A 14,797-nucleotide genomic window follows, 5' to 3' on the forward strand; every position below is an offset into this window, starting at 1 on the left:
CTAGGTGACTTCAGAAAAAGACCATCCAAAAGGATAAATAGATAGATAGGTGAGGCAAAACACTAAAAAATCTGTCCGGCCACCATGGTGATCAAGCAAGGTACAATCAACATCCATTTAATAATCAACCATGGAATGTGTCGGTTGGACCACCCCTACACCTGTTAGCCAAAAATGTGATGCACAATGCAATTCATGCATCATAGAAGCTAAATGCACGGTCTGGGGTTTCCCACAAGGCTACATTTTTTTTATATATAATCCAGGATGTCCTTACGCGTATTATAACTAATTTCTGAACCCACTAAATACAAACAATGAATAAAAAACATTAAGAGATAACTCAGGTACCAAAAAACAAAGAAAAAATCCCTTCCCTCGTTGAACCAGTACCTCAAGTGCACAAGGCTACACTTTATTATCTTCTCTGCATGCAATGCAGTGACCAATTCACCATATACATCTAGCTCTGAACTGTTTACTACTGTATGACAGATTTTGATTTGGTTTATGTATTCACTGATTGGACAACAGAATCATGTGAACGCTACTCAAAATCTAACATGGACAAATGAAGATGTTTGATTTGCTCTTCGACCTATTAAGGGGGAACTGATCTCACCACTCTTGACCACCCTACAAGGCCATGATTTGTACAGTACAAAATGTAATTGGATTATTCAGCTCTAAAGCACAATCCACAAAAACTAGCATTATATAAGATGCTCAACTAGTCACTATACATCGTTACTGGAAAAAAAAAAAAAAAAAAAAACAAAGAAAACTCGTCGCTAAAGATCCATATAAAGCCATGTTGCTGCTGCCTGCATAAACACCGACCACGGCCCAAAGAATTTAACTACAACATGGATATCTACTGCACATTCCAGCTGCCAATTGATTGAAAATCTGAATCAAGCCATCCATCTTTAGCTCCTCAAGGTATCAAGATAGAAGAAAGATTTTTCTGCATTTCTTGAAAACCAAAGAAAGTTGTCGCCCATGCAGCTCGAGTAACCAACATTAGTAATGTTGTCGATAATCACACTAGCATTCTATCAAAATTCTTTGCAGATGATCTTCGTTTAAATTTTTAACCAAGACAGACATTCGGATCTTCTTCGTCAGAATCAAATTCCACCTGCAAGAAATCAAAAGCATAAATACACTGGCTGTACATGAATCAACATAGGAAGGAAAAGGCCTTGTTATTTGGATTGTCTGATGATGCAATTTTTATGAACAGACTCAAAATTTCTACACCAACATACATGATGCAGAAGCAGAAACCAATAATCACTACCGTAGCAATAAGATGTCAAAGTGTTTCATCAAAAAAAGTATACTCACATTTTCATCTCTAAACCATCTTCCATGGCAATCACGCTTCCAACCCGCTTCAGTGAACTTCAGCTCTCTCTCTCGCCGCTCCCTAAAATCCAGGTGCTGTTGCACAAGCATCTTCTCAGATGCTATTACTTCCGGACATGAGCTGTTTTCGCAGATTTTGGTCACCACATTCATAATATTTACATATCCCACGCTCAATTTCAGATCACAGTTTTGATTTTCGGAACTCAACTGGGCAGTTCCTTTGCCAAGTATCTTGGTAGCAGCCTTCTTTGTCTTTTCAATCAATGGCTTACTCACTAACTTGGTATTTTTGTTCAAAGCACTTGGATTAGCAGGCCTAACATCAGATTCTGATAACGCTAATCTTTTATTAATCTCACTTTGTCTCATCAATTCTTTTTCCTTCAGCTTGGACTCCGCAGCAATATGTCGGGATCCCTTACAATGCATCTACAATATAAAACACATTTGAACAATCTGTTGGAAATAATTTTGAAATCTTTATTTAAAGTGTCTTTTAGTTCTACTAGTGTCTCCTAGAATATATGTATCTAACAATTAAAAATGTATATATCTTTTAAATCTCTTGAATTATCCTATAATAGTATAAATATATATGTTTAGAGTATTACATAGGAATTCCTCTCTTAGAAGAGTAATATATTATATGAAAGAGATTTTTTTTCACCATGCTTCCCTTCCTACCTTCTCCCCTACTTATTTCTAAAATAGTATCAAAGCTAGTTTGATCTAATGAGAGTGGATGGACAAGTGACATTCAAAGCAGAAAAAATAAAGGTGCAAGAATAGTACACAACAAGAGAATTGGGACTACGAGATAGACGTAGCATAAGAAAGAGGTTTAGTGCAAGCTGATAACTTCTTGCACAAGAGATGATGTGGTACTAACACACACGACAAAGAGACGAGAGAACCCTTCTTACAATAGATGGAAAATGGCCAACGAGCCATGACAAAAAAATATTACAGCAGCCATAAGGGGAGAAAAATGACTTAGATGAACCATGTTTAAGCAAATAAAATTGCTAAAGAGAGGAAGGTTGAAGGGATAGCAATGAGATGCCATTAGCAAGTCTTGACTTTATCATCTCAACACATTCCAAATTTTAAAACTTCTCCTAGCTATATGCATGTAACTATTACAGATCTATTTATAAATCTCTTGAATTATTCTAGTATAAACATACGTGTTCAAAGTATTGTATTTAAATTCAAATGCACTAGGACTTCCTCTCTTGGTAGAGTAATGTGTTGTATAAAACAGATTTGTTTTCACCATACTTCCCTTCCTACTTTCTCCCCTACTTAATTCTACTACAATCAGATAATCAATATTTACAATAACAGAAAACCCTTCTCAAACAACCTCAAATGGATACAAATCAGAATTCAGTTCTGTATTTAGTCTTTCTAGAGTTTGGTAATAGTGAGTTTTTGTATCCCATTTGATTCTTTTACATAAAAACACAAGTGGGGTTTCTCTCTTTTTAATTTATTTCGATTCAGTGATTGCTGGTAATGAATGCTACAGAGCAAGAAATCTGAAAATTGAAGAAAAAGATAAGAGGGCATCTGGTGCGTACAGAGAGCGCGAGGGGAGATTCGAGGACGGGATTGTGAGGGCAAACAAGACATGCGTATTTTCCACTTGATAGCTTCTTGTGAGAAGACCCATCAAGTCCGTCTATTACAAGATCATCAACTCTTCTTTTCCTGCACTGTGCTTCTCTTGCCCAGCTATCTCCACCAAAAACGCTCATCTCTTCTTGTTCCTTCTTTTGTTGTTAAAACTCACTCTTTCTACGTAATCCAATTTTTCCTTGAGCACAAGATTGGGCCTGTTGTAGCTCTTTCGGCCACAAGTCTTCCCTTTTGTTTGTTTCTTTCTCGGGCCTTAACTGTATGCTATGGAGCCCAAGTCTCCAAACAGGAGAGGGAAAAGAAAAGAATTTGAGACAATAAATAAATGGAGATTATTATAGATTTTGTATGTTGACTTTTATATTTTTTTTTCCTATTCAAGTATTCATACTTTTATCTTTATTATTTAAATTTTTAATTTTTAATTAATTTTTTAATATAGATTTTATTAAATATACGATAATAAATTGATAAATTAACATGTTAGCATGCGAGTTAATTATCCATAAATAATCACCTAATTTATAATCAAATATTTATATATTTATGTTTTTGTGGGCCTACATTATTTTTAGTTTTATTATTTGAGTTTTTGTATTTTTTAAAACTTAAAAATTGAATACTTTTAATTTTAAAAGCGTTAACTATCTACTTTACATTCTTATATAGGCTATTCATTATCAAGTCAAGTAAAAAATAATAATATCAATTTATTAAAATTAAAAGAAAGATAAAAAAAACTTATTCAAATAAAAAATAAGATTAACTCCATCTCCATAATTTCCTAACAAAAAAAAAAACAAATCTCCGTTTCTAATGTTTAGAAGGCTAGATATAATCATTATTTTTAAAATGTTTTTGTTTTTTTATTAGGTTTTTCTGGCTAAATATTAAAATAAATACAAATTAAAAATTAAGAGAAAAATTTTAAGGGGTGTTAGATAAATATACCCTTAGTTTATGGGCTGGACTGATTGGCCCTAAAACCTAAGCTGAATCTGGTGAAGGCCCAACAATTTCAAAAATAAATGTGAGAATTAGTATTTAGTTAGGAGACTGATACAAGACCGGGTAAAAAAACCGGAAGGTAGTTAAGGAGACAAATCCTAATACGATATTGATTCAATCCTTAGCCAACATATATATATAATCGGCCACACACATGGATTGTCTACACAAGAATTTATTATATCCTTATTGTTGACAAGCAGGTTTTCTCTTACCTTAATTTCTTCGTTATTCTACCGAGAGGTGCGCAGGTTTTCCTTGTAATCATAGCCATGGGGTTTAGCTATTTCTCGTACGATCAAGAATATGCTGATAAAATATCGCAAGGGAAACAAATCATACCATCTATCACCCTCTTTCATGTGTTCAACTATGATGCTTTTTACGACGTCTACACTGCTGATCATCATGGCAGTGAAGAAGCATGCGAGACAGTAGTGAGCAATAGTAATGCTTTCAATTACGATGATTCTTTTTATGATGATGTCTACGAACCATTAAAGATAGACTGGACTCATTTCAATGAGTTCGTGGCTGGATTATGTGAGGAGCTTAAGTTACAAATACTGGAGAAACGTCTAAAGAAGGATGGTGGTGCTGTTGTCCACCATGATGATGGAGTTGACGAGGTTGAGGGTGAGGTTATTCTTTGGAGGCCTGCCGGCGGCGTGAAGTACTAGAAGGGCTGGCTTGCAATTGCTCCGTGCATCCGAGAATGGAGATCCCTCGCAAGCGATCTTGATCGATTCTTGTTTTTTATTTTTACTAGAGAATTATTCAATCATGCATATGCATGCGTTTTGATGTTGCGACGACAATATTAATTAGGGTTTGACGACGTCGAGCACATATATATATTAATTACACTTGTTGTTGTTATGTGTTTTGGAATCAATTTATTTCTTCTTATAGATTTCTTGATCCAAAGTGCTTATATATTTTCTTTTGCTTACACCGAAAGAATTAAGGAAAGATATGAAACGAAAGAATTAGCATAAAACAAGCATGTTACCGCAGACTTTAGGTTAAGAGTAATAATTATAATGAGTTAACACAAATTATTTTTTAATTAATTTTTTAGTTGATTTTTTTTTTAATTTTATGATTTAATACTAAGTTGATTAAAAATTATGCTTGTGAATTTTTTTTAATTTATTTTTTATTGAATTATCCCAATTTTTATAATTTAATTGAGTCATAAATTTAGTAGATTAACTCGAGTTAATTGAATTTTTTTTTAATTAATTTTTTTTTTTATTTTATTCTTCAAGCAATGAATTTATTTAAAATTAAATTTTATAATTTATTTCCTATTTGATTGGGGAATCGATGAATTTGTACCGACCTTTGAAGTAGGAATTATAGGCTAGTTTCCGGTGCATCGAGGCCTCAGATTTCCTTTTCTACACAAGCTTCACAGTGTAGACCTGAGTTGCAGTTTCTGTCTAATACATATATTATGATACGTTTAGAATAGTGTGAAAACAAACAAAAAGAAAAAGATGCAATACTAGTAGCAGTGCGTGTAATTCAATGGAATGTCTAATCTCCCATGGTGATATTATTACAATGGAAGCCAGCTCCTCAATGAAATCAAATTAAAGATAATAAAATTAATTCCACTCAAGCCAGCATGCATGAAAGAACTAATTAAGAAAATAAAACAACGGACGTAACGGGCTTCGTGACAAAAATAAATAAATTATATTAGATGTTGAGTAGGAAACTTGCCTATAGTATCATTTAGGTAAAATGGATTGTTCTTGAGAGCCCAATAAGTATAATTGACACCAAATACGTAATTTTGAGACCCTCCAACAGATCTTATTAGGAGTATTTGTATTATTTTGACAACAAAAGCCACGTTTGTAACCCAAATAGGTGCTGTAAAACCCGCATTCCTACTGATCGGTGACCATGCCAATTGCTAAGGAAATGTTTTGATGTAAGGTAGTTTGTGTTTTTTTTTAAGTAAAACATATGTTTTTATAGCTTTTGAAGATGTGGTTTGTGCTTAAAATATATTGTATTTTAAAAAAAAAACCATCATACTTTAAAACCAAATACCATGTAATAGAGTGAAGCCCGTGCATGTGGTACACGAGCCATCTTCCCTGCTCCAACTCAAGAAAGATGTGAATTTTTATGCTGGAAATTGATTAGGGAAAGAAAGGTATAAAAGTTAGGGGGAGAGAATGGTGTAGAACAGCCAAAGAGATGGTTTTTTTTTTTTTGATTTACGTGGGTGTCCGAGCCAGTTTGCGCACACCACGACTAATCTCATGGCTCACTGAACATCCTGCAAACCCAGTGAGCATGTAAGGCACCGCGGGGGTGACAGACGTGTACAATAAGGTTTGAACCCAGGATGCAAAAAACAGAGAATGGAACAAGTTCCCTTCAACCGCTGTGGCCAAGACCTAAAGTGCGAATGGTTTTTCTTGATATGGGTGGGAGTAGTAGGTCGTCCACTTCTCTGCTGTTAAATACTAAATTAATCAACGTATCAGCGCGTGTTTTTGCGTTTGAAAAATTGAGAGAGAAATAAGAACAGGAATAAACCATTTTATTTTATTATAAGATTTGATAAACACTCGGTATATTTCTACATATGGCCGGCTAAAAACACATGAAAATAAATTGTTTTATGCCATTAATACGTTTGCATGATGTAATGAAGATGGTAAATTTGTATATGATAAAAATACACGTCGTCACCAAATGATGATTAAAATAGTTGAAGAAAAAAATACAAAGGAATAAGAAGTTGGAAAAAGGTGTGGAGGGTGGGGGCTTAAGAGAGGAAATCGAGGATCATGTTGTAAGGGCAAACAAGACCTTTGAACTTGTCTTTTATTTTCTCACACCAACACTTGAACTTTTATTTTTATGTTTATTTTGGAAAAAACTCTCATGTAAGTATATTTATTACTGTAGTAGTAATTATTTTTTAAAAATATTTTTATTTAAAAATATATTAAAATAATATTTTTTATATTTTTAAATATTTTTTTTTTCTATCTGTATACATCAAAACGATTCAAAAATTTAATTTAAAATAAAAATAAAATTTTAAAAACTTTTAAAAATATTTTTCACTGCAGAAACAAAATGTAGGGTTGTTCTCATTGATACTTTCTTTGCTCGAGAGTAATCCATGATAAAATTATAAAATTTTCCGGAATTTAATGTTAATAAATGAGTTAGATTCTTGGCTGGAAAAAAAAAAAAAGTTGATGAATGAAGCCAAGAAAAAAGTATACTCCTCTCATGGATGCATTTCTATTATTCAAGGAGCTGGCTAAGCAGACAGGAATTACGTATACTTGGGTAAATAATTAATATGAGTTAAATCTTATTTTTTTTTTTAAATAGTTATAGTTGTGAGATATTTTCTCATAAATTATTATTTACGACTGATATAACTCCAATCAAATTGGAGAAATTCATGAATTTCTTAAAGAAAGATAAATGTATATAATTTTATTAATGTACAGAAAATAGCTTGATTCCAAATTTCCAATACCATTTCATAATATATAACACACGCAAGAGATATTATTATAGATAAATCATCATCTTTACATCATACAAGCTAGCGCATGATATAATCTTTGAATGACATGGAACATTGAAGAACTTATGGACCAATAAGACCTTAAGTTCATATTTTGTCAACCAATTTTAGTTAAAACCGCAATATTGATCACTTTTGCAGCTTCCATTTAGCGTGGACTTAGCTTTGATCAATTCTTCAAACTCTCAAAGAAAATCATTGGATGTGACAGTACCATTTCGTTGACCCCTTCTCTCCCGCAGCCAACCATCACTAGAAAATGCACCGAGCTTTTCATACTGCTCCGTTTGGATCCAGGAAGCTGGGTTTCCCCCCTTGCTAGCATTAAGTACTTTTGAACGCCAAACACCCCAGAATGTCAACTAATGTCTTTGCCTAATTTATTTGATAGCATAAGTGGAGGACTTAATTCATAAAAAATAATAATAAAAAAGAGTAGAGGATTTAGGCGGCCATTGAAAGCGGTGAGCATCACGTTTCTCCATCTACACCTACTCGAACAGAAGAAAAAAAAAAGGCCAGTTTGGCTGTTCTGCACTATTTCTCTTTCCCTCTCCCCCTCACCTATATATAGATGCTATCAACTCATATTGTACACCACACCATCTAAGTTTCAGTTCTATCTAAAGATTCACATCCTTGTCAAGTTGCACTTGAAAGGGAAGATGGCTCGTCTAACACATGCACAGGTACTCATCCTTCTGCTTAGTGCTTCCATGTGGACAATAAGCATGGCAAGCAGGCAATATGGTTTCAACAAAACTGATTGGAGTTACAAGCGTCGCCCTTGTCCCCAAAACAGTACAGCTACACCCAACAAGATCGTCGTGGGTGGATCTCAAAATTGGACGTTCGGTATCAACTACGCTGATTGGGCTCTCAAAAACGGTCCATTCTACTTCAATGACACTCTAGGTTAGTTCATCACTTAACATAAAACAATGCTATATATTATCTCCTAATCTTGTCAGGATTTCCAAAAATTACCCAACATCTACGACGCGCTGCCATTCAGATTCGGGTCATTTGCAGAGATCCTATTAGCAGCACATAGTCGTATATATATTTTTTGATTAAGCCCATGTTTGTGTGGATGGGATTGATTTGTATTTCTTTCATACGAGTGTATTGTTTGCATGCTGTATTTACTGACATGATTTATTTGTGCAGTGTTCAAGTATGATCCACCCAGTGACACAAACACCCATCCTCACAGTGTCTACTTGCTACCAAACCTATGGAGCTTCTTAAAATGTGACCTGAGCAGAGCCAAGGTGGTTGCTAGCGAGACACAAGGAGGTGGTGATGGGTTCGAGTTCGTGCTCAAGAGCTGGCAGCCTCATTACTTTGCTTGCGGCGGAGGCGCTGGCTTCCACTGTAATAACGGCACCATGAAGTTCTTTGTCATGCCAATGTTTCGTCGTCGGTATTGAATGGAAATCATCCATTAATCGCATGCATTATACCACTCGTGTTGTCTTTTTCTTTTCTTTTTTTCCTTTCTAATTTTTAATATGAGATTTGTGAGACCTAAATAAAATAAGGACAGTGGTGAATACGATGATATACATTGGTATGATGATGAATTGAAAAGGATATAGTTTTGTTTACTTTGTCCTCGCTCCTCTCTCTCTCTCTCTCTCTCTCTCTCTCTCTCTCTCTCTCTCTCTCTCGTTTATAGTAAATTGTTCCTACTTTTTATACTAAAGGGAAGGGATCATAATTTATACATAGCCAAATTTACGTACAATCATGTTTATGGGAGGACGTTCTTTTTTCACTCAATTAAATCTGTTCTCCATTGCTGACAATCCAATATTAATTTTATTTGTAATATTTCGTTAATGTCTGAATCTAACCAGTTATTGGTCCTAATGCTTAAGAATTGAAAACACAACTTTACGAATCACATTGCCTAACTCCAAAATCTCCACCTAACTTGTCAAATAAAAATGTATGCAACTCACCAAATTATCTCCTCCCAACCTTATCGGGCCCCCGGACAAAGCTTTGACTAAAAAAACTACCAAACCAAACCAGCAGGTTTGGTTATAAGCCGGTAAGCCGGGAACACGCCTTTTAGTTGAGCTTCCTGGTAATAATTCCTCGGAGGATGCGAGAGAGAGAGGAAAGTGACAAGGACAAATCATCCCTTTTTAAACAGCAGAGAAGATTATTAGAATGGAAACAGAGTGAAAATGTTTGCAGTATCAAGATCAGCATGAATGCGCGAAACGCAACACCTGCCATTTCTCCTGATCAACAACAAACTCACCAAAACGACAACAGTGCCTCTGAACAAACAAGAAGAAGAAGCAGCAGAGAAAATGGTGGCGTTTGTTTAAAGAAACCTAGCTATTTGAATCGGGACGGTCCTCCTCTTGATGATGGCTGCCCTATTTGCTCCGGCACCTTAGATGTTCCTTGCAAAAAGACCACAATTTTTATTGGTTTCCTATTCCAGTTTAAGGACCCTGCAAGTTTAAGCGAGTCGAATCGGCAGTACTAAAAAAAAATCCCTTTTCTTCTGGTGATTCTGATTGTGTTCTTATGTTTGCAGATGATATTAGCTTCTCTCTCTCTCTCTCTCGCCTCTTTCTTCAACTTCATTCTCCTAGGTAAGTCGTTTCGAAAACATTATTGCCTGTGCCACTACTGTTAGTGCTGATATGATTTTCCTGAAGTAAATTTTATCGGTAAAATACACAGATGCTAGAATTAAGGGTCACATGTTCCGATAGATAACGTGAAAATATTAAATCTTGTATAGTTTAATTAATTAAATTTTTAAATTTATTTTTTAAAAATTATTAATTTGAGTTTTACAAATATCATAGTTACTGAAAACTTATATAATTGTTAATTTTATAACCGGTGAGATTAATCATGATACACGTAAATTAATCCAAATATCTATTTTAATACAAAAAAAAATAAAAATTAATATGTTAAGATGATTTAATTTGCACTGTTTTTCTTCTGTAGAGTGCATTATGCTTTGCAATGTGCAACAGCTAACATTTTCAAGCAGAAATGTTATCCAAAACTATATGCTAATGATGGATCCTCAGGCATAAAAACGTCTTGCGTTTTATAAAACAAATGGATTAATAGTCGTTGTAGGTGTGACTTTGACGCCTGCCTTAGTTTTGACGATGATTGTTCTACAGGACGTGATGAAGTTTTCAGATTGCTCGACTTCTTTTTTATTATTATTATTATTATTATTATTATTATTATTATTATTTATGTTAATTTACTTATTTTTATTTATTTTAAAGTTAATAAATATATAAACCTTTAATAACTTTAAATTTATAAAACTTGAATTAATAACTTATTAAAAATAAATTTAAAATCTAATTAATTAAACTACATTCTTCAGTTTCTACCTTGATTCTTTGTTTGTTCAAGCTTCTATGGCAGACGACGACTCAAATAATTTGTTAGGGAATTGGATGCTACTGATGAACCTGTATCGTCAATACCAGGAGATACTTAATGGTACCAAACCAGATAAAAACTGAACGACATGCAGCATACTCGTACTGGTAGACAAATTATATCATCCATAAGACTACAAGTCACAGAAACATGAACGACATGTAACCTAATTACAACAACACGTCGTTAAATGTTTAAAACCAGCCTGCAAGACTGCCTTCTGCTCCCTCCCTCTTTCTCTCTCCTTTCCCTCCTTCACTCACACAAGTTCAAAAACCCTGAAGTTACAATAATGGGCCCACCAAGCAAGAATGCCCGTACAATATCACAAGAAGCTTTTGATGAACTAGTAAAAGAGAACATAGAAGATCTAGGTATGGACCCCACTGAAGCCCTTGAAGATGCAATCCAGACTCTCACTCTTCAAGGCGTTGATCTCTCTGGTAACAACTCGATCAAGAACTCCATATTTTACATTTCTCTTTTTATCCTTTCAAAAAACGATTTTTAACAAAAAGAATCATGGGTTTGTTGCAGGGATTGTGACCTGCGTACCGGGAGAGGGTAATGTGAGGGAGAATCCAGTCATTAAGTGTTTGGAGAGATTGGAGGAGTTGGGATTTGATAATAATGGTTCGAATGAGATGGCGGGGTTGTTTGATCAATTGGCTGGATTGTTTAGTGTTGTTGAAGGATCTGGGAATGTTGCAATTGGGGTTAGAAATGGTGGGGTGGAATTGGTTTGTTCTATTTGTTCTAACATTCCTATTGGGTCTGAGAAAGTTCTTGTTTCAGCTTTGGAAACGTTGGCATTGTTGATTCATGGTATGCGTTTTATCCGGATAGGATAATGCCGTTTTGTTTTTTTAGATTGTGGATTTAGAATTTGGAGTGTGATTTATAAGGTGTTTTTTCTTTTTTTCTTTTTTCCTGATAAGGAGTTTTAATTATGTTTTAGCGATTTTACTTTGTTTTATATACGTTTCAATCTTTGCTTCCAAAGAAAAGATCAAGGCTTGATGCCATAGTTCATTGTAATTGGTTGGTTTCTATAATGTTTGTGTCCTTGTAATTTGCAGATGTTCATAGTACCGAAACCTTTCGGTCTAGTGATGGACCAAAAATGGTGGTTGATATTTTAAAGGACGGGAGTGAAAGTTTAGACATCCTGAATAGCGGGTTTGCTGTTGTTGCTGCAGCAGCAACTAGCAACGAGGTTGTGAAAGAGTTGTTTATGGAATTGAAAATTGATGAGCTTATTTTGGAAGCATTGAATAGACAGAGTAAAGGCAACATCCGAGGTCTATATGATTCTATACGTGTTCTCTTGACACCTGATGATAATCGTGTTGTGGCATCCCAAATAAGTAAATGTTTTGACACAAATTTACGCGCTTCAGTATGATTGATCAACTTTATGCTTAGTGACTTGCGGGCTGGGCAATAACTTGTGTTGTCAGTGATGTATGTTTTCACATCCAAATATTTATTTTCTTCATGTTGATGGAAAAGGTTTTCGTCAAAGCAACTGACTTGCATTAAACTTAAGGTTTATGGTTATGCACGGAGATTTGCCAAAATTGGAATTGCAAGAGCTCTTGGGGAATCACTACGGGCAGGGCTTACCTCACCCAGTTTAGTCTCAGCAAGCATCGCTTTAAAGGCTGTTGCTGTTAATGTAAGTTCATTCACATCTGATGAAATGTCAAAATCCTGTTGCACTAATTATTAGATTTTTGTGGGTTTAAATATATCATTGCACTCATGATTATAACTTATATGAACTTAAGTTGTGGGGAAATCACCTTTATTTGTGCACCACATGCACGTCAGGTTTGGGTTTCAGGAATCTATTTCCTCCATTCCATCTATCTAGCAATATTCTCTGTTTGATTTTCAGGAACTTCATATTTTGTAGAGTCTTACACTCAAAGAATACTATGCTATTGCATGCTGGATATGAAATATGGTGTTTCTTTGTTCAATTTTGAGGTTGCTCTTCCTCTTCCTATTTTTCCTTTTCTTTTGACCTGCAGGATGAAATATGCAAATCTATCGCTGAAAGTGGTGGCATCGATGCCATTCTGAAATGTATAGATGACAGTGGTGAACAAGGCAACAAAATTGTTGCTAAAACTTGCTGTTCTTTGTTATCCAAGGTACAAGGAATATCTGGCTCAGAGTTTATGTTTTTCAATTGTTTGGATGAACAGAGTGCTTACTACATTTTGTTTGATTAGTTGGCAGGATGTGATTCAAATAAAAGTGCTATTGTAGAGAAGGGGGGTATGAACAAGCTAATCCAACTCTCAGCCAGATTTTCTGATGACCCCCCTGTTCTGCAAGAGGTAAAAAGTGATTTTGTTTACTATTGAATGTGCATAACCATTATTCTAGAAACAGAATAATCTTTCTATTCACATGGAATTTTGTGTTAGTTCAAATTTCAAGAAATGCTCACTGCAAGTTGCACTTCAAGGATTGGCACTTGGAAAAAATTACCTGCCATTTTGATTATGGCACTGTTTAAATTGACGGATCCTGTTTGTCCTTTGATTTTATCATTAGTTAGATTTTAGATACATAGGAGCTGTTGACATCTGTTGTCATTTTTCTTTATCTTCAAGTCCAATAACTGTTTTATGCAAGATTGGACATTTGTAAGGATTGGAAATATGCATTTATGAGCTGTCTACCGCATTCCTTAATTAAATTTCCACCATGTTTCAGGTTATGTCTGTCTTTACGGTGCTCTGTTTAAGATCTCCAGACAATGCAGCCCGTGCCATGGAAGCCGGAGCTGGAGACCTTGCCATCCAAGTCATGGAGAAGTTTTCTACTGTGCAACAATTACAGAGGAATTCCTGTCTAATGATCCGCAATCTTGTTGTGAGAAACCCGGAGAACAGGCAAGTTTTTCTCACCACGCTTTCTTTTCGTCTTGTAGCACATCAACAGGCAGGCTTTATTTTCTTTTTCTTCTTTCATACTGCTGCTCTGACATAGCCCCCCAAAAGTAGGACTACTATATTAAATTGTGGCACATTCTCTCATGTTAGATTAAATTTTGCCACTTTACAGAACTACTCTTCTTAGTCATGGCATCGAGAAATTTATAAGAAGGGCAAAGGTAAACCACGAAACATGCAAGGATGCTGCCACCGATGCTCTGAGGGATTTGGGCCTTGATAACTACAATTCATAGCTCATGCTCAGAAAATTAATGACTCGATGCATATTGGATTATACTCCGTGAGGCTCCATTTTGATTGTGTGGGTCAGAATATTGCTAAAATATACTCAGATTTAAGAGTGAAGAAGCGCCATCATATTTGAGGTTTAATTTTGTGTGTTGTGCTCAAGGAGAATTTTGTGAGACAAAATACCGATATTCCTCGTCGTTCTTTTCCCTCTTCTCCTTATGTCCAAAATCAACAAACTTTCCCGGGGGCTGTTTGTATAACCCATCACAGATAATCAAGTTTCCATGATTTGTTTGCCAACAAATTGCTGCCTATTGGCTTTGCTCTCCTAGAACTTGTAATTTGATAAATTCAAAATTAAAATGGTGTTTGCTTACAGACAAACTGCTTGCAATGTCATCATTAACGGCTCGCGCAGCTTGGAATGGAGAATAAACTTGGCTTGGTTTGGTTTGGACTGTAACAAATAGCAACTGGTGATCGTTAATCATGGTAGCAGCATCTACTGCCTCGAGCCGAACCCTGCTTCAATTAAAAGGGGAAATCTGAA

General features: G+C 35.1%; 3 protein-coding genes across 3 annotated transcripts; 2 read left to right on the top strand and 1 right to left on the bottom strand.

Moving 5' to 3' along the window:
- Positions 1–773: 773 nt before the first annotated feature.
- Positions 774–3,216, bottom strand: LOC118058679 (uncharacterized). The gene is made up of 3 exons (XM_035071402.2): positions 2,958–3,216; positions 1,351–1,803; positions 774–1,141 (listed from the first exon to the last, which is right to left on the bottom strand). Exons 1-3 carry the CDS (start codon positions 3,132–3,134, stop codon positions 1,094–1,096), a joined length of 678 nt encoding a protein of 225 aa, XP_034927293.1. The 5' UTR covers positions 3,135–3,216; the 3' UTR covers positions 774–1,093.
- A 4,971-nt stretch (positions 3,217–8,187) lies between these two features.
- LOC118058680 (uncharacterized) lies at positions 8,188–9,210 on the top strand. Its single transcript, XM_035071403.2, has 2 exons — positions 8,188–8,515; positions 8,771–9,210. Exons 1-2 carry the CDS (start codon positions 8,266–8,268, stop codon positions 9,031–9,033), a joined length of 513 nt encoding a protein of 170 aa, XP_034927294.1. The 5' UTR covers positions 8,188–8,265; the 3' UTR covers positions 9,034–9,210.
- Positions 9,211–10,996: 1,786 nt separating this feature from the next.
- On the top strand, positions 10,997–14,551 carry LOC118058681 (uncharacterized). The gene is made up of 8 exons (XM_035071405.2): positions 10,997–11,487; positions 11,582–11,869; positions 12,124–12,407; positions 12,594–12,722; positions 13,081–13,203; positions 13,285–13,392; positions 13,775–13,953; positions 14,126–14,551. Exons 1-8 carry the CDS (start codon positions 11,235–11,237, stop codon positions 14,247–14,249), a joined length of 1,488 nt encoding a protein of 495 aa, XP_034927296.1. The 5' UTR covers positions 10,997–11,234; the 3' UTR covers positions 14,250–14,551.
- The last annotated feature ends 246 nt before the right edge of the window (positions 14,552–14,797 follow it).

The sequence above is a fragment of the Populus alba genome, chromosome 9 (assembly GCF_005239225.2).
Source record: "Populus alba chromosome 9, ASM523922v2, whole genome shotgun sequence".
NCBI classification, from domain to species: Eukaryota; Viridiplantae; Streptophyta; class Magnoliopsida; order Malpighiales; family Salicaceae; genus Populus; species Populus alba.